General features: G+C 38.2%; 1 protein-coding gene across 1 annotated transcript in view; it reads left to right on the forward strand.

Annotated features, from left to right (window-relative positions):
- map2k5 (mitogen-activated protein kinase kinase 5) overlaps positions 1-18,207 on the forward strand; it is a 55,942-nt gene extending 37,735 nt beyond the window's left edge. Inside the window, exons 20-22 of the mRNA XM_032561044.1 lie at positions 1,905-1,966; positions 2,955-3,000; positions 16,553-18,207. Of these exons, the coding sequence (XP_032416935.1) occupies positions 1,905-1,966; positions 2,955-3,000; positions 16,553-16,654 (210 nt within the window). The 3' untranslated portion in view covers positions 16,655-18,207. The remainder of the gene's footprint in view (positions 1-1,904; positions 1,967-2,954; positions 3,001-16,552) is intronic.
- The last annotated feature ends 2,461 nt before the right edge of the window (positions 18,208-20,668 follow it).

The raw sequence follows: 20,668 nt of genomic DNA on the forward strand, positions 1-20,668 counted from the left end.
GTGTCTATATATACATATATAAATAATAAGTGTTTTTTGTGCAGATCTCTGGAATTAGGATCTACTAAAAAATCCACCTACCAACTAACTTTTTCAGATGGTTCCTCTTAAATCAGATTTTTATCAGTTCTATTAAAGCCCACGTTACCTTCTGTTATGTTGCAGTGGTTCAAAGTTGATTAGATCTTAAAAAATGAAGGAATACTAAGAAGACAAAACTTTGCTTCACTTCTTTTTCTCTTTTGGAATTGACTACCATAGTTGCAAAAACAAGAAAAAGCCCTAGTTGGTTTATTTTACTGTTCTGCTGAGAGCACAAAACAAGAACAGAAGCAGAATAAATGGAACAAAATGAAGTAATGAGGTAAGCGATGGTTGCACAGATGGTTTGCATGACATGGTTCAGAGAGTCAACGTTGACAAAGTACATGTCAAAAGATGGGCACGGGATTCAGGTTGTGGACCTTTTCTCCCAGTTTTTGGTTGGTTTTAATTCAGACATGCATTATAGAGCATTTTAGAGGTAAATAATAAAACCAGAAACCCAATGTTATGTCTGCCAAGCTTTTATGGATTCATATATACTTTTTAAATGTGCTATTACTAGAGCACATTTTTGAAAAGTCAAGTTTATTTTTATATTTTGAGGGCATCCGATGTGTTTAATTTCTGCACAATCTTTTTCCAGTAATTTGACACAGGAAGATATCCTACAAAGCTGGTTCCCATTCTGCATTTATCAATTGGGGAACAAAACGCTGCCATGTTTTAAAAGCAACAATATATATAGAAAAAAAAATTCCTACATGAATACCTTTCCTTCAGAAATGTGGCCTTGATTTGAATGACCTGAAAACGTTCACAGCTGCTTTTGTCGTGTTGGTTTCTTTATCTGGTTTCATCTTTCTGTGCCATTTGGTGGGTTGCTTGTACTTGAAACCTCAAAGCCTCTTCAGATTCTGATTCCTTTATTTCCTCTTCACCCAGCGCAGGACTGGGACCAGAAAATGGCCCTGACATTTGTGGCCATGCCGGCCCACCATGATTATCTATACAACATATGGAGGCACATGAAATACCACAGGATAGATGTTCACGTTTTTTGGATTGAAAGATTGAAACAAAGTGCAGCACCCTACGATTACAGGAGTAACCATGTCTAACAATGTCTTCTCCCAGAGACTTTCATATTGGTAGAGACGGCCACACTGTCACAATTACCATCTTTAAATGAAAACGGATGTCAAAGAAATATTTTTGTCGGTTTTTATGAAGTATGCTGTTTATACAAATACACAATTCTGCCCACAATGAAACCATGTTTAATTCAAAGCAATGTTTCCTTAATATTAGATGATGATAATAACTGTAAGCTGCAACACCTGGAGACAGGAACTTAATGGCAAACTAAAATAACATTAAGTTGGACATCAAGTTTATTCACAGTACACACACACACACACACACAAGTTTGTATTTCTACCCATATTAGGACTTTGTATTGACTTCCATTTATTTTAGTAACTGCATTTATGCCTACCTCAGACATTTTTCCTAGACCTAACCATTACCAGTAGATGCCTAATTCTAAACCTAACCTAAACTAAGTTCACTCCTTAGACCCTCCTTAGGCCCAAAACCCGGGCCCCATAAGAAGTTACGCACATGGAAGTGGTGTGTTTGAGGTGTTGCCTTTAAATACACCCACAGTTGTGCTGCAGCAGCTTACAAAGTCATGACATCATCATCATGTGAGCAAATTGTTTTAAAGGCGTATTGAGCTTGGTGTTTGTCAATTTCTGACCTAGCAAAAAATAAGAGTAAAATATTTTAAAAATCAAATTTTTTTCTGTCCTTAATTGAATTGTTGTTTTCTAAACAAATGGGCTTGTTTCCTCCTACAGGACCCTCCAGTTCTTCCTGTTGAACAGTTCAGTGAAAAGTTCGTTCACTTCATCACTCAGTGGTGAGTCAGACGAGATGTCATTGGTGCCAATATTTTAAAATGATTTATACTTAAAACGCTTTCAACTGTTAACAATTTTTGGGTGATTTTATATTACATTTGTCTCGTTTTTGTGACCAACAAAAACACGACCAGCTCTGACTTCAGTGTGTCAGACTGAACAGTTCAAAATCCCGCAGACCATATTTGTCGTGAACGGGCCAAATGATCCTGAATGAATCAAGGGTATTATAGTATTTAATGGCATTAAAGTGCATGTTCCTGTGTGTGTGTGTGTGTGTGGTTTCATTGTGTCGTAGTTGGCTTGAACCATAATATTTGGGGCTGCTAGCAATAGATTAAAAGCTGCCCCTTTGACAGTGACTGCTTTTCTAATGCATGAGGACAAAATCCAGTGTTTACCCTGTTTGCCTCTGATTCATTAGCCACTTGTAACCTTTACAGTTAGGCAAACATTTACATGCACTCCCAAACCACATGCATGCTCTGTGTATGAGTGTGTGTGCTCAGTGCTCACCAGCAGACCATGGCAGCTGCTGTTTGTCCCCCGTGGCGGCTGTATTTGCTCACACAGGATACCTCTCTGCACAGGTGCTCCGTCCTGCTTTGGTGCAGCGTTTGTACTCTACTGTCTGACTATTCTTAGACGGTCATGGCCCTTTCATTATGATACATAAAGCAGTTTCACGACTAAATGCACACAGTCCCCCGTGTCGGTCGTTCTGACGGATCACAGTAAACACAATATGGAGGACGCGCACACACAAATTCTCTAATTATGTGGAATAAATTACCTGTGTTGTATGGCTATTCACTCTATCTTTTTTCAGCGTCTGTGGCATGAAGGATTTCGTAGAAAGGCTTCTTTCATATATCAATTTATTAATGAAAATATGCATATATTAATAGAACAAAAGCAGCTCTTTTGCACTTTGCAATACAGCGAATGATGACTGGAATCTCTCTGCTTGTGTCTCTCTTTTCTCAGCATGCGAAAGAACCCAAAGGAGAGACCCGCACCTAATAATCTCTTGGTAAGTTAAACCGAGGCTCCTATTAAACAGTCTTCTGAGGATATAAAAACATATTTTTCCTTTTGTTGTTGTTGTAAATGTGTACAGATGGTGTTAACATTCACGTGTTCTGGTGGAGTTTCAAGTAGTTTTATCTGTGTCTTCTGGAAACGCAGTTGTGTTTCTGGCAGTGATTGAGGTGTCTTGGGTCAAGGACCCGCCATGTTGGTAGCAGCATGTGGAAACAACAGGAATGAACTTTTCGCTACCAAAGAAGGATTTCATATCGCAGAAAACCTTGAGGCAGGTTTGAGACCTCCTTCAAGAGTATTTCTTTCAATTTCACCACTTTAAAGGCCGTCTCAAGGGAACCACGCTTGGTTTCACGAGATTCACATCATTTCTTCGTTGAAAAACTTGGTTTCACAACCATGTAAAATTTGATCAGTTGACATAAAGAAATTCAAATAAAAAATTAAAGCACTGTTAATGCATCTGGCAAGCATTGCACCTAAACAAAAAGAAAGACAAGTCCTTTGTTGCTTTATCATCTTTTTAAAACCTATCAGTCAACTTTTATTGAGTAAAAGTTGACTGATAAAATGTAATGAAAATAACTGTAATGAAAATAAATTCATTACAGGTTTACATCCAATAGTTGGGTTTCTTTGCAGTATTTAATTTATAGTTTTTTGTTTCATTTCATTTAGGTAAATTGTTTTTTTAGAAAGAACAAGTAAAAGTAACAAACACATCAGTAAATGTTGACCTTGAAATATTAGGGGAAAAAAACAAATATAAAGAATTCCATTAACTCAAATTTTGGCAAGCAAGATGAGTTTTTTTTTTTTTTTTGATCAGAATAACTAAATAACTAATTTGTTTCTCTTAAAGTTTGTTGCTACTTTTAGCTTTAGGGTTCATTTAATTGGGAATGATTTGGGCAATAATCAGAACAGCACCAGATTATCTGAAAATAAATAAATAAATCGACTTTGCCAAGTTGTAGCTCTTTCTGTCTTGTCTGACAGCCAAGCCAACGCATCTCTGGCCCGGTGTGACCTTGACAGTTTTCTCATTCCTGGCATTAGCACACGAAACCAGACATTTACTCTAACGGGCTTTTAAGAGTTGCAACACAGTCAGGATTCTGCGTGAGGGAGCAATGACAGCGACTTGCGGGTCCACAGAGAAATGAGTGCTGAAGGTTGGCGTTTGCAGAACAGAGTGCTGCAAGGTGTAAATGCAGAGCCGCTAGCAGGTTGCATGTTCTCAGTCTCGCACCCGAAAGGAGGAGTAAAGTAAAATGTTGGTTGAACAGGGATTTCAGATTTATTTGCTGCTTTAAATATCCATTTCCGTTCACGCAGAACTTTCCATAGGAAAATAAGTGTTGCTTCTTCTTGGTCTCATAAATTTTAACCTCTTTACCATTTTTAAATTTATAAAGTGCACCAATTAGATATTAGGTTAGATATTGGATATTAGGAAGGTTGTTCCCTTCACACTGAACTCGGGATTGAAGATTTCTCAGCAGAACATTGCCCAAAGCGTCACTTTGACCCCACAGACTTGTCCTCATAGTTCATCCTTGAGCTTTTTTGTCCCCTTTGTTTTGCCCTGGATAGTGTCTCTGATGCCCCACTTGTCCCCAAGCACAGGGTGTCCCCACTCTCTCCTTCTTCCATGTGCACAGTCACAGATTACTGGACCTGATAGCTGCTATCTTTGTCTTTTCAGTAAGTTTATATATATATATATATATACTGTATATATATATATATATATATATATATATATATATATATATATATTCCTTTTATAGTCACAGATTTTGTCCTTACAGCTTTCACATTCTTTGGGTCGGGTCAGTGCTGTTCTAATGCAGCTGTTTACGTCGTCGTTCCTGTCACTGTTTCTTTTTTTCTTCACGTTCTCGTTGTAACACGCTCATCTGTGATCCCTGAGCTGTTTGTTGAATTTCCTCTATTTTTGACTCCATCTTCCCCTCCATCCTGCTCGTCTTCTCTTTACTCATATATTTCTTTCCTTCCTGTGGGCCTTTCATTTCTTTTCCTGCATGATGAACTGAGATACAAGGTCATGGATGCCTGCCTCTGTGTCACCACTGTGCTGATTGTCTTTCTCTCTCCTCGTCTTCATCGGCCCTTTCCTCCGCACCTCTCATTCTACATCTCCATTCCTCCAGCCTCCTGAGTACATTAAAACTCTTTTCCTATTCTATCTGTATGTTAATGCACCGAGTCACCGCTCCTCTTCACTCCTGTGTCGCACACAAAAAGTGCAACCATTTACTCTCTCATTTTTTGTTTTTTTATCTATGGAAAGTAATGTAGAAAATCACACAATAGCGCAGGGACTGAGCAAATAATGTTGGTTTACGACTGTATACACTCACCTTGCTGCTATTTGTTTATCATTAGCTTTCAGCTCGTGTTCTCTCTTATCAGTGGCATAGCTATTCTTTATGCTATTGTTGTTTCTGGGATTACGTCCCATTAGATGCTCTTTGACGAGACAAACCTTTGCATCCTGTTCACTTACTTTATCAATGTCCTAAATTAAGGCAGCTATTGAAAGGAGGTATATTTACTACACAGCACAAATGTCTGAAAGATCATTTACCTCAGCCAAGTCACACCCAGTTCAGGTCAATATTCTTATGTGAGAACTTTCTAGAAAAATGTTGCCACCAACTATTACTTTCTTGTCACAAAACTTGAAACATTTATTGGCAGTTTTATCCCTCATTTAGTTCATTCAGATACTCTTTGCATTTTTCCCACTTGCCATTTTCAAATGTAGCCCGACAAAGATCAGGCTTAGTTAGCCCCGTGCAGTTAAAATGTGTTTGCCAGTTTTTATGTAATGTATATATTGAAACAAAATAGTTTGTCTTCTTCTCATGATATGGAAGAAGTAGTATTGTCTTTAAGATGTAGAATATCCTCACTTGAGAGCAACTGGAAAAATCTATTACTTCTTGGTCAACAACGTCCCTCCACAAGCCTGCATTTAGTCTCCATGGTAACCAGCCGCTGTACAATCTTACGGTTAGCAATAGTCATCACTGTTTCCATTGCAGTTTTAGGTTTTATCTTAGTTATACACCGCTGCAAAAGGATGTAGGGTTTGCAGTAGTCATCTGGACAGAAGGGTCCCAGTTTCCACCACACTAATATGTCTAGCTGGATTCAAAGACGTTGCTATGGAGATATTCCAAAACATTGTAGCGAAGAGGATATTGCTTGATAAATATCTTGCTGCTAAAACTGAAGGATGCATGGCCTCTCCATGCATCCTGGAGAGCCCATGGAATCAGTTTTAAACATGTGGTAATCACACTAATATAATGACTAACAACACAGGAACAAGCGGGAAGCAACTATTTAAAGCAAGATTGTGAAAGAGTCGGTCTCTATAAAGGTGAACTAAGGGTTTACACACTATTTGGATGTCTAAATACCTGACTGGAGCCTGAGGGAAGGTTTAGACGAATTCACGAAATGGAAATGTGCCCCAGCAAAGGAAAACCTGGAGGTCAGGTACCAGAAAAACAGCCTCATCATATAACCAGACAGGGAGTACCTCTATTTTCGGACATTCATTATTTACTTTCTGGGTACCCGCTTCGGCTTCTGCTCCAGTTTCAGTCCGGTCTCTCAGCTTGGTCTCTCCTGGCTCACACAGCTGCTGTCTGCCCAGGGAGTTCACCCTGAGACTGGAAGGCTGTTGGATATTTTGTTGTTGCTCTCTTGGAAACCAGAACTGCAAACAATCCTCTCCCGGCAGCACGTTCTTTAAGTTCACATGTGTAGCTTCAATACTGTTTACTTGACTCATGACAGTAACATCTAACTCAACATTCAATAAATATGCCACAAAGAGGGAAAGAAGCAAATATAAGTTGCACTTGACTATAAGTTCTATGAGTAGCAAAACTATAAAAAAGTAGGACTTCTAGCATAGAAAATAGAGTAAGCTGAATAAAACAATGCAATCGAATTTCAACTATGTTGATCCACACTTTTAGTCCAGCTGAGCGGACAGAGATGTCCTTGCACTCTACTGACTTTGTGCTCACGAAAAATGCACAGTGTTTTTGCCACATCTACATTAGATGGCATTAGGAAAAATAGCACTGTCATATCAGCCATTTTTCTCAGTGCTCTAGCTGTTTGCACTCAAACACAAAACTTATTCTCTGTTTAGAAACCACACTTCCTCTTTCCACTCCTCAAGATGACCCTCACACACCAACAGTCTGAGCAAAGCTCCAACTTACACCACGTTGTTGATACCTAACAGACACGGATGTATTTTACCTTAAGGCTATTAAGTGTAGAAAAAGGAAATACAAAGTAAAAAGTTAAACTTTACATCCCAAAATGCAACATTTCTTGCTTTAAATGAGCCAGATAATGCTCCTACATACTGCTCTCAAAGCATGCGGCTTTCCTCACTCAGTCAGCTGTATGTCTGACCTGCAGCTGGTGATGCAGCGCGCCTTAAAAAGCATTTCGTTTTCTCTCAGACAGCATCAAAAGTTAACTCTGACTCTATAAAACCAAACAAAATGACCACTTGAAGCCAAAGTTAAACTTTTATTTTTGTTGAGCAGGAGAACATTTACGTGTGATTCAGCAGCTGATGAACTTGACTTTTCAGAGAAGTGAACTAATTGTCTGTGTCTTTAAGCCCATTGGAATAGATTATTTTCTTATATGGCTCTTAATTTGTGCATCATAATATAAACATTAAACAATTCTGTAGGTCCCTAGGTATCTGCTTGTGACCTATCATGTACGAGTGAGATTTTGGTTTTATGCTATAACAAAAATAAATGGGGATAAAAAGACATTACTATGATGTCTGACCTGGTGATTTAGATTTTCCTTAATAACTGCAACACAATTAGAAAACAGATAATAATAATTATTATTAGTAACTAGTATAGAGTTCCCTGTAGTGGTATAATCGCTAAAGTTGATGCATTTCACAATAAGTTGTTCATTCATTTGAAAAGATCAACAGGAATATTAGATACACATGTGCACTTACATGTGAATTAGTCTGAAACTTTGCTGTTTAAACTCAGACCCACAACATCTGTTACTTCAAACTCCACTCAACTCAGTCAGTCAACAATCTTTCCAGGAATCCGGTAGTCTCAGTAGTTTGATTGGAATAAAAGTGTCTCGATCAACAAATTCCTAAAATGACTTCTTTTGTGAGTTTTTTAAGACTCACCAAAAGCACTTTGCTGTGATCCTATTGGAAGATATTTCTCAATGCTTCTTTCCAAGAATTAATATAACGAACTTTTCTACAGCTTGTGATTTTTCACAGCATCGTTTCTGCGCCCCGTTTCTCTCTCTTTCCTCTTGGTCCCTTGGTCCTCCGCGACAACCTTCGCCTTTTAGCGCCCTTGTAAACGCAGCCCTCCCATCCTGCTCGTCTATTCTCCGCCGTCCATGTGTACGCTGGCAGATACACTCAAATTTCTTAGGCCCAGAGACCAGATGAGCCCCTCGGTTTTTCACAAAAGAACCCCCTCTTTTCTCGTACTCGCCTCCAGCTTGATTTTTACTTGCACAAACGCACACATTATTGGGGGGAAAATGGAGCCATTGAGCTTTATTTTGTCCATAGCACATTGAGATCTCATGCACATTTTTTTTTTAGATCTTTTAGATCTGATGCACATTGTAACTTTACTTTATAGTCTTTTAATATTAACGCTGTGACCTGAAACAACATTTTTTTTTGTCTTCAAAGCAATAACTGAACGATAAATCTGATTTTCCAGTTTGTTTCCAAGAATTTATTGTCTTAGGGGGGGATTTCTATCATGATTTATAGTTTTTTAAAAAGTAGTTTTAAAGTTGTAAGCTTTTCTCTCTCTTAAAAAAAACTACGTCTTAATGTTGACATCAATACATGTGCGAAAAGTCTTTTTTTTTTTTCACATGCGTGCTTTTATATCATTGCACCTCCTGTGTCCAACCACTGGTGTCGTCTCCCTTCTAAACTTTTCTGTCAGCGCCTTCCCTGACGCATGTTGTCACATTTCACCCCTGGGTTTTCATTGATGTAAACCCCATTGACACTTTGGGTTTTTCTGTTGTTGTCAGTTTTTGTATAAAAACTGGATTTAAAACCACCGTAAAACTTATCTTATCATAAAGATCAAAGCTAAAAAGCAGTTTGACAATTATTGCTAGTGTATAATAAACAATGTCGCTACACTTGTGTAGTAGTTTGAAGTTGAGATAATATAAAAATGATTGACAATTGCACAGAAAGTAACAGTATTTTAAAATACAACTGACAAAAACAGAAAAGCTTAAAGCACTGAGGCAGTAACCCAGAATGATCCAATCATTTCTGAAAGTGTGTGATGTAATGCAGTCAGTTGCTGCAGTGTCAAAAGGGCAGCACACATTGGTGGGGGTCAATCTCGAAAAATGGCTTCTTATAAATTATAATCTTAGACATTTGGACCATGTAAACCCACATTAGTAGCCTTTTGGTGGTGCATGCCACTTTTGAGTACAAAATTTCTCTTGCACCATCTGATTTTCAAATGACATCTCTTCAAAAAAAGAAAAAGCATATAGGACAGTAGACTAGGGATTTGTGCTTCAGCACTTACGACTTCCTTTGAGTGTCCTATTCAAAGGGTGAGACTGATGCACTGTAGAGTTGCTAAGGTACATACATTGCTCAAAACAGGAAGTAAAGATCATCAGAGAATGGCCCCTGAGACTCTTTTTCTAGCACTTTGAGTTTGCAAGAGACTACTGTAAAGTTGTTGTTCAGTTAATCCCCCATTAAATTCAGTGGCATAAAGATATAATCTATCCACTGCACCACAAATCCATTCAGTCAGATTCAAGGATTCATAAAGTGCTTATTGTCAAATGGTTGACAACCAAGGAATCCAGCAGATACCATCTAACACCCAAGTTCCCCATCTACTGTAATTACAGGGTCCTTAGTTAAACCCACCACTCCTGTACTTTCTATTGGACTCTTCTCTAGTTTGTGAATCATCAAACTTTGTTTGAGCTGTTGTTTAGGCTGGTCTTCCATATCAGCATTTTTATAACAGTCCATGAGGAGTGCAAGTGGTGCTAGAAGACCACCAAGGTAGAACGAGGAGGCAGGTTTTTTTCTATTTATATTGCTAAATGTTACGCCCACCACTAAAACGCGCCTGAAATAAGAACTTCTAAGGTCAAACTTCTAAGGTAGCTGTGCGAGTTGTCTACAAGGAATCCAATTCCTCTCTAGATTCTTCTGTGACAAATTGTGTTGCTGCGACATTCACTGTTTCAAATCAGAGCTCCTGGGAGCACTGTGCTCCTTAAGCGAGGGCATAAAAGATTAATTCTTCACGTCCAAATTCTCTCGAGACATCCGGCACGCAAAGGTAGACCTGCGACGTAACGTTGGACAGAGACGGAGCTGCGTATCGGGGAAAAGGGGTGTGTGGACATTAGATGCACAGATTATCAGACGTTGAGGGTAAATGGCATTTTAAGACACCTCAGAGAAGTTTGGATACATCATAGGTTGGACACGCCTAATGCCGACAAGTTTCCAGTGGGATGTAGCGATTAGCATGCAAATCCGTAAAGACCTAGTTATTCTATCTACCTCTTCACCTTTTTCTCTCTCTCACACACACACACACACACACACTCGCCGTGTTGTCTCCAACACCATTCTAATGAGGTGATGACCAGTCCCTTGTTATAATTGCCCCAAACTGCTTTTAATTTCATCTCGGCGTATTAATCATGCGCAGAGTTATTTAAAATCGCATAAATTAATCTTGGATTAAACAGACCCTTCAAAGGCTTCAAACAATTAAAGTGTTGGGTAGAATTTCCCCTGGGTTTGGGTCATTTCCTTCTGAGCAGAGCAGTTGCAGGTGATTATCCCGGTTTGATTTGGCAAGACGGTGATTAATGCAACTTTTAAATGAGTCCTTCTCCCGTCTCACCTCTGGCCCTGCTTTAATACGGCGGAAAGTCCAACACCTTGAATGACCTGATCCAACGAGTAGTTATTCACTCCGCATTCATAACTCCTCTAACAAAGGTTTCAAACTTAATTTAAGGTGCAGGTAATTTAATTATTACATGATCATGTGTGGAGGCGGGAGAGGAAAGATGAGGAGGCTTTTGTTTTTATAGTCCAAGCCTATTTACCCAATGAGGATTAAAAGACTTTTTCAAAAGCATACCTAAAAATAATAGAAAAAAACAAGAGATAAAATATTTTTCTTAAAGTTTCTACTTCCTTTTCAGTAAGAGGTAGATTAAGGCTTCTTGGACGATTTACATTTTTACGCCTCCTTTTTTTTAACATTAACCAAAAACATTTGAGGGCCACAAACTGAATTTGACTAAAAACATGAAAAAAATTTGAAATAAACATAATAAAAGAGTAAATGAATAGACTTAATAATTATGATTATGTTTTGATTGAGATTTAAATAACTCTTAAAATCCTAAACCGTTTCAGTAATTGAATATTGCACAGTTCATTTGTGCCAAGAAATAATCTGAATGGTGGCCTCTCTCTTCAGCATGTTACTCATTTGAAACGTCACAGATAATTTATTTAATATTTTCATTAGATTTTAAGCTCAAATTTTATTTTCAAATTTTATATTGTACGGATTGTCAGATTTTTATCCTTTCTACCCATTTACTGTGAGGATTTAAAACAATACGACGCTCCATCCCAAGACTAAGACGGCCCCTCTATTGTGACCAAAGCAACTCAACATTAATTCACTGAATTTGTTCTTGAAATCATTTCAAGATTCTTAGTTGATTTGTCAAGTTCTTATTCTGAAATCAACTCAACTTCCTTAAATTGCTGTGTTTTGTCTATAGCTCCTATAGAGCAATTTTTAAATGAGACTTGTACTAACTCTATTTGGGAAATTTTATTTTTTTTTAAAGGAAATGTGAATTGATTGTGTTCAGGAATAAATAGTTTGTCTTTCAAAGGTGTAGCAAAGTGGATGATTTTTGTTTTTCATACAAACAAGGATGTAGTCTTCATATTTCAATCATTAATTTTCATGCAGGGATTAAGGCTGAAAGTTTTTTTTTAATTGCATCTGGATCTACCAGATTATATTCATACAGTATTTTTCCAGTCTGTCTTATTAATCAAAGGGTTTATTAACATATGGACTTAGACATGCATTTATGATGTGCTTCTCATTGTACATACAACACGTTTTGTTTTTTAGATTTGCCGCTGTTCAGAGTTTGACCACATCGAATCCTTTGGTCAAACCAGCGAATTTCCCCACCTCCCAAGCTTCACCCACCTCATTATGGTGTGCATGTTGCATATGCACTGGTGCATTTTGACTGCCACCTTCATCCAGGCCAGACTCCAGCAGATTCCTCCGGCATGTCGGGGTTAATTTCTGGAGCAGAGGTTCCAGAGATTGATTTAAAACAAGAAAAGAGGAAAACGTCACTTAGGACTTCCTCTTTATTCTTATATCACTTGTTCAGTGCAGAGACAAAAAAGAAAGATTGATGAGATGGATGTCCAGCTCTTAGAGGGGCACCCAGGAGCGTCCGCTGTGTGCGCGGAAGTGTGTGTCTCTCGCTGACACACATGCTCGCACTGATATGACAGTAATTAACCTCAGACTGTGTTAACCCTAGCTGCCCATTAGAAGGGCAAAAGGATTGATGGGGCTTGCGCCAGTCCTTTACAGTCCGTACACTTTGTTCACAGTCGGAGCACTCTGAAGTATGCAACCGTTTCCTCTACTGTGGTGAGTTAAAATGTTAACTGTGAGTAAGAGACCCTGATGAGCAAGCAAGCAGCAACAGTGTTCACCCTGAATTTGATTTTAGAGAATTTTCATGCCCACATATTTCCCTGTGTAGCCAGAAATAGACCAAAAGACCCCTGGGAGGGAGGAAGTGGAGCATCACCACCAGTGTGTCCTACTTCTTTGCTAATTTTACATGGTGTGAACCTGTTTGTTTGTTGCTGAGAGGTGTTTAATGAGTCCACAGTGTAAATCTGACAGCAAACCTGCAGCGGGATATAGAAAATGGCAAATGGAAAGCGGTTTATCCTTTAACTAAAACAGCTTTAAACAATAAGTTGGCAGCAGAATATGTGGTGGAAGTTAGGATTGTGTCATTAGTCGGGCAGCTTAATCTTCTAAACATTGAGGATCAGAGACATTTTACTTGTGTTCTTGCTTTTCATGTCTTCAATAAGCAACAATAAGTAGGGGATTGGTGATACCCAACCTACCTTTTACCATTTCCACCAACTTTGATTGGACCAAACCTCATTATTTAGGGTAACTTGGACCCTTTCCCATCCGTTTATCCCATGGCATTTAATTCATGTCTGGGTTCATTTACATGACTCTCCTTCAAGAAACTGATAAATCATCAATTGTGACTTATTCAACTTTTATATAGTAACTGTATCTGCTGTGTAATGCAGGTTTGTGTTGTGTATATGGGTATTAAACCTGCAGCAGATGTCAGCTCTGGTTATACTCTACGCTTGTTGAGGAAGTACAAAACTACTTCCAAATGTACCCATATAAAACTGAATCTACTTTAATGTGTTTAAAATGTATTTAGATTTTTTTATGTTCCAGTATACTGGCAAAAATTAATAAATGACACATAGCAGTTGTGGAAAATGATTGGTTTTGGCACAATGCTGTCCAAACATAGTTGGGAAACAGCCAAAAGTCGTCTCATTGCAAGTACATGATGTTGAAACCCAATTAGAACGTCGGATAATCTTTTTTCTTTTTCTGAATATCAGAATTGCTCAGGAATTTGTATTTTTGTTCTTGTGTTAAGATTAAAATGTAATTATTTTCATGCTATCGTTTCCCTTTTTGGCTTGCTGTGAAGAGCTGCAATGATACTAAAATAAATTCATTAGTATTCAGCAAATTATAATGATAACACTGAGTATAAAATGTTTTAAGCTGGTATTTTTTGGATTTTTTTATAGTGTTTAGGAATATCTAATTGATGTTTAGCCTTTGTTTTAGCTTCATTGATCGTAGAAGACACTAGCTTTGGATATTTTCTTCCCACTAAGTACAACTGGGTTCTGTTTGCACTAGACTATTACTTATACATATCCTCATATAAATGCTTAAAAAACAATTATCATGTTAACTGGTCTCCTCTCTGTCCCCTAAATATTCAGTGAGATACAATGGACTGCTGCATATTTGCATATTTTTCTTTGAAACATAACTCCAAAATTATTTGCAAAAGACTATTTATGGATTTTTCTGTAGAGCACATCTAATATATTAAATAAAATGTGGCTTCGGAAGCTGACATACCCATCAATTCTACTTGACACGCTATTGGCTGGGGTTTGTAAAGCTGCCAATCCAGGAGTGTCATTTATTTTCCTTAACACTGATTGGCTGTTAGCTAGAGGGTGGAAATAAGGAAAACTGTAGATATTAGTTTCTGTGACAATCCTTAGGTGGTTCCCACTGTGCTTATCAATACACAATATGGTATATTTGGTGTCTGAACTATTAAAACAAGTATTTATTTAAGTGTTTTTAGTGGGATTCTTAAGTATTTATAGATGTTTGTCTGTGGTCATTAACCCCCACTAATACTGGGGATCCACCATATTCTGCCTGATGTAAATGTGTAGATCCTTACTGTGCAAACAGGAAGTGAAGTGAAGAAACAGACTTCTGATCACAAAGATCAATTGTAATCCTACTTGATTCAAGTCTGTCTCCAAATTCTGCCAAACACTTTAACTCATGACTTTCTTGCACAGCATCACTGAGACGTGTGCTCCGTCTAGACCAGACCAAACAATAGTCTCTATCTTTTTTTTTTTTCTCTGATCGACTTCCTTGTTAGGATCTACACTGTGCACCACTGACGTGATCTCTTGTTGTTCTGGTCAGATGTTGTTGAAATCAGTGCTGACAAGTTCATTAAAGCTTCCTTGCTTATGTAATTGGACATTGAGACGTCTCAACGAAAATTCCCGGTCAGCCCTGAGTTGATTTGTTTCATTTACGACCTGCTCCCGTTTCATCCCTGACCTCCGGGTGACCTCTGCGACCCCCCGGCTTCTCTCTGGAAAGCCGTCGAAGGGGATTGGGTGACCGGTTTCGCTCCGACTGAGATATCACATGTGACATCTCTTTTTCCAGTCCTGCTGCAAGCGTACACCGGCGCTGTCTAACAGCCTTTACGAGCTGTCAGTCGCCAGGTGGAACATATGCGTTTTGATTTGTTTGCTCCGCTAATGAAAAGCAGTCAGAATTATTCTGAATTTCATTTTTAAAGCGTTTTTATTTATTTCGTTTTTTATAAATTTTTTTTATTACACATCTCACTTTATATCCTGACACAGCTCAAGAAGGTCGTTAAACCCAGGATGTTCTCTGGGACGTCGTCACTTCAAATCTGTCGGGCATTAATATTTAACAGGTTTTATTGCTGTTCTTGTTTACTTTATTTGGATTTTATCAACATTTCGTGGTCCATATTTGGGGATAAGCACAAATCTCACAAATTCTAGCACCTTTCTACATAAAGGCCTAATAACGTTTGCGACTCCGGTCCGTCTGTTCGATAATAAAAAATAATAATGTGGAGTTAAGTGAAAGAAACCTAATGGCTGTTAGACGTGTCTTTGTTTTTGTGAGGAAGCTCATTACCTTTGATTTTACAGCCAATCCTTAAGAGTTACTGTGGAGGTCGTGCAATGATATGAGCAGATATGTAATGAAACTCAGGACTGTCATTTCAAAATAAAATTACAGAAGTGTAACTTCTAAAGGCTTGCACTGCAAAAACACACAATCTTACAAAGTCGTTTTGGTCTATTTTCTAGTGGAAATATCTTATTAGACTTGGAATAAGACAAAACTAACTTTTCAGCAAGATGTAGCAGCTTGTTTTAAGTAAATAATTCCTTAATATTGATGAAAAAGTGCTAGTTCCACTGGCAGATTATTTCACTTATTTTGAAAAATGTCTAAGTGAATTAATCTTCCAGTGGAACTTGGACTTTTTAATCATTATTAAGGAATTATTTACTTGAAACAACCTTCTAGCTTGCTGTAAATTTACTTGTGAGTGAGTTTTGTCTTATTTCAAGTGTACTGAGATGTTTGCACTAGAAAAAACCCAAAATGATTTTTGGTAAGATTTTGAGTTTTTGCATTGTTCAAGTAGAAAGTGAAATGTTTTTCTATCAAATGCCAATAGTAGTTTAGTTTATGTAAACAAAATTTGAACAAAAACCTTTATTTGGTGTCTAATAATTTCCTACCATTTAAAAACAATTTTAAAAAGTGTGAGTTTATATGGAAATATGATCAAATATTTAAAGGGTGGGGAAAAACTTTTTTTTTTCTCTTATTTGGAAGATTTTAATTCCAAAGTTTTGGTCAACTCATGAAATTCTTGCATCTTTCCCAAAGACGTCTGTCAGTCCTTTCTCACCATTGTTTTCCTGCTTGTTTCAGGACCATTCCTTTATAATCCAGTACAACGACGGGAATGCGGAGGTGGTGTCCATGTGGGTCTGTCGCTGTCTGGAGGAGAGGCGATCTCAGCAGGCTCAGTGACACGTCGGGCGTCCTCCTGCTGTCCAGACGTTACTCACCCGGACATTTGACACCAAACCATGAGCACTTACAAAAGCCTTCAGGGCCAAGTACGTCCACATGCACTGCATTAATGACTGGGTAATAATTGTTACATACTTTATCTGAGAATCTGTTTATTTAAAAAGACTCGGCTGACGAAACACGGAGGAGCTCGTATCCCGGGACGCGTGTCCAGACTTTGTGCAGTCGGAGCTTCGCTGTCTCAATCTCCATCTTGTGTAGCAGATGCTCTCCCATGTTTTGTTTTTTTTATTACTATTATTATTATTCTTGGAGAATCCAGAAATCCTGAGAATTGACTCAAAGGATCAGAGACAGTAAACAGCTTCGCAAAAAGACCACGAGTGGCCGGCGGGGTCTCGCTTTGCTGAGCACGGCCTTCAAGTGAATGTCAAGGTTTCCTCCTGTGAGTAACTGCCCGTCTTCTGTGCCTGGTTTTCATGTGCTTTCATTTATTACCTCAGCAACTTTAAGTTGTCATTTGATATTTGCTAAAAAAAAATAAAGAAAGAAAGAAGGAAAGCTCCTATTTGTGCTTTTGGTCCAGAACAAATGTTTCTCTTTAAACCCAACGGAGAAAAGAAAAAGATACCAATGGATGTTTTTTTTTTGCCTCTGTGTGTTTTGTGACATTTTGTCGTCAAGAGACCAAATCGCTCTCAGAGGTGTGTGTGCAACACATTTGTTTGACTTGCTAATCAGCAAGCTCACCAGCTCTCCACGAACCAAGAAGAGGATCACGCACATTTCTCACTCGACACCTTTTTCAATCCGCCTCCGAGGCACTGGCGTTCATCTGCCTCTGACTGTCATGGCCGCTCGTTTCAGAGACACATTTCGTCTCTGAAACCTTTGGAAGCCGCAGACCAAGACAGGCATCAGTCTCATGATTTTAGTATTCAGAAGCAGCGCTAATGTGCTATAATATAAGCTCAGAAGGGTAAAAAAAAAAAAAAAAACTCAACTGGACTTTATTTCAGTTTAAGCTAGTTTAACCTATTTTTTCCTCATTTTTTTAATCAAAGCACTGAAGTTATTGTTTGGGAGGAAGTAATTTACCAAGCAGGATCCTCTCACATGAGCTCCCAATTGTTTTAAGTCAACAGAATAAAACTCTATATATGTGTAGACTCGTATGTTTTAAGGAACATATGATCCCGGTCATTTTCTGGTAACAGTTGGCAAAATTATTATAGCAAATTAAAACAGTCAGAAAAAAAGAAACAGTTTTCTGTGACGTGGTAATGAAAGCAACACCTCTTTGTGATTATTTTTAATCTGCCATGAAAGCGGCCTTTGTTTTTCTTACCTGTTCAGTCTGCTGACAGTAAGCACCACCTTTCTACTCTTTTTAATGTTTTTTTTTTCCCCACATCAAAACCACAGAGCCTTAGAAAAGTGTTGATTCAGCAGAATTATTAATGCTGTGATGTTACTGACGGCCTTTTTTGTCTAGTTGTTAATGTTGGCACATACTCCAGATATACTAAATAAAATATATTTAAATTGTTTTGGAGTCTTTTTGTGTTTGATTTAAAACAAATGCACTTGTCTTGGTTTTAAACTTGACTTAAATAAAGTTTTAAATTAAGACAAAGACATGTATCTTTTTGGGGGAAAATTAGTTCAAAAGCCGAAGTAATGCCGGGTTTCCTTTTTTGTTTAAAAGCTAAGAGCAGTTTTTGACATGAATCTGTACCTGTGGTGTTTTTGGGACTAAATTCTACTACTTCTCTCTTTTTTTTTGCAGTAAGCAAAGAAAATGTTGTCTTTGAAAATAGGCCCAAGAATGAAGCCCTGAGGAACGCCACGTTGGAGCCTTGTTCACACAGATTCACATTTACCAAAAAACAAAAACGACCTAATATACCTAGTGGTATATTAGGCCGAGTTCATTTACATTGGTTTGATTTTGTTGAAAGGAACTGGCTTTTAAGCATAACCCATTAATAAAGGAGTCAGAGCAGAAGCTGCATGTTAGCCTAGCTTGCATTGGTTTTACTGTAAGTATGGGATCATTGTCCAATGCAACTAGGTGAGGCTAAACACATAGGTTTATCCAAGTTTCAATGTTCACCATCTTTTTTATTATGTTCATCTTTAAGTGTTAGATATGACCGGCAGCGAAACAAACCTGCAACATGATGCTACCACCATCCTAACAGCCAGTACCGCGTTCATTAATCTGAAAATCTCACTTTGACTCTTCCAAACGTAACTTTTGTCATTATGCTCAGAAGCTCAGTTATTGTCTGTCACAAATCTCTCAGTTAAGCCTGATGTGTTGATTTTGAGGCGAGAATTGTAATCCTAATCTGTTAATCCACATCCCGGGTGATTGCAGTTGTTTGTTGTGCAATCGTTTCACCCTGAGAAGTGAATCTTTAAGCCCCACACGTTCATGCTATGATGAGTGGATGAAAACTTTTAAAGCAAGTGTTGAAAAAATGAAAAACTGACTCTTCTGCAGGACTGTTTTAATTATTCTTTTTTTCTCTGTTTAGCCTTTGTTGTAATTCAGGCAGACGGCAACGAGCCTCAGCTGGTCTTTATTAAAATAAAATAAATAATAGCCAGCATTCAGAGAATGGCCTTCACACTTAACATGGCCTTAAACGTGGTGGGAAAAAAAACCCCATTGTCTTCAATATTCCGAAATTTTTGCCGTCTTGTACTGGAGTGACCCAAATCTGTAAGCACTTTCCATGAGTTCAGTTGTAATTTGCATTTCATCATTAATCTCAGTCCACCTTTAATTAACACCTGATATATTCTTGATAATTAATATCCGACGTAACCTGTGAGAAGCGGTTCAAGGTGCGCGGATCTCGTCCAGCGGAACGATTGTGTTCACACGAGGCCGCGTTTTTTCGCCTGAAACGACAAGGACGCGCTGCGTTTTCTTTGTCTCCCGACTTGAAAAGCTTGAGTGGAAACAATCTATTATGCCTCCGCACACGTGTCATAACAAAAACTCTCCTCTTATGCGGCTGAACTTCATTAACTCCTAAAGGGAGAGGCGCCTGCAGTTTCATTAAAGAAGTGAAGGTGACGCGTTAACCCGCAGCGCAAGCGAGTTTTCACCTCGAACCCGTCGGCTTGGCGTCGGAGCGACCTCGCTGAATGACTCTAGAGTTTTCCTCACAATTCGTCTGAATGCAGTGAGAAAAGATGTTGGGCCGATGAATTAATGGTGTTCAGAATGCAAAATGAAGACCGAAAGAAAGGAGGAAAACTTTTATTTTTCTTTTTATACATTAGTCGTGTATTAAATTAATACAATGCATTCAAATGTATTCACTCAAATCTTTTTTATGTGGAAAAAGGAAGAGCAAATAAGGTCGAGCTTATTTTTGAAAAAAAAAAGTTTTATTTTTTTTATTTTTTTTCCAAACAAAGGCCGAGAAAGAGAAAGAAGGAAAAACGGAGCGGAACGGGGGAATCAAGTCGGAGCTCCGACAGGTGTAATGTCAATGTCATTTATTTGCAAAAAAACGATTAAGGATTTGATGTGAATGCATGTGAATGCGCCGTCGCCGCAACTAAATTCTACTAATTTCTATCAAAACCTTCATTTTGCCACAATTTTCATCCTCTTTTGTCCAGACTGCAATACACCAAGACGTAATGAAAGGACTGTGGGGAAATTTTAATTATACAATCTAAATCCTTTCACCTGCGAGTTCGCCAAGGTTTATTAAGCAACACAATTGGTTGAATATGTTTTTGATATAAAAATAAGTTGCCTGAAACTGAGTGGCTTCTGTGCGTGGATATGAACGTTGGACGTTAGTTATAGATGAGGCCACTCAACGAGCTGCTGCTGTCATTACTTCTTCTTTACTCTTTTTCTGAACATAGAAAGCATTCCTCTGTGTTCCTTATTTTGTCTGTTTTCTGTCGTTCGTGTACTCGGCCAGGTTCTGGGCCTGCTGGAGGTTTCTTAACAGGGAGCTTTTCCTCTAGATTCGC

The sequence above is a fragment of the Xiphophorus hellerii genome, chromosome 4 (assembly GCF_003331165.1).
Source record: "Xiphophorus hellerii strain 12219 chromosome 4, Xiphophorus_hellerii-4.1, whole genome shotgun sequence".
Lineage (NCBI taxonomy): Eukaryota > Metazoa > Chordata > Actinopteri > Cyprinodontiformes > Poeciliidae > Xiphophorus > Xiphophorus hellerii.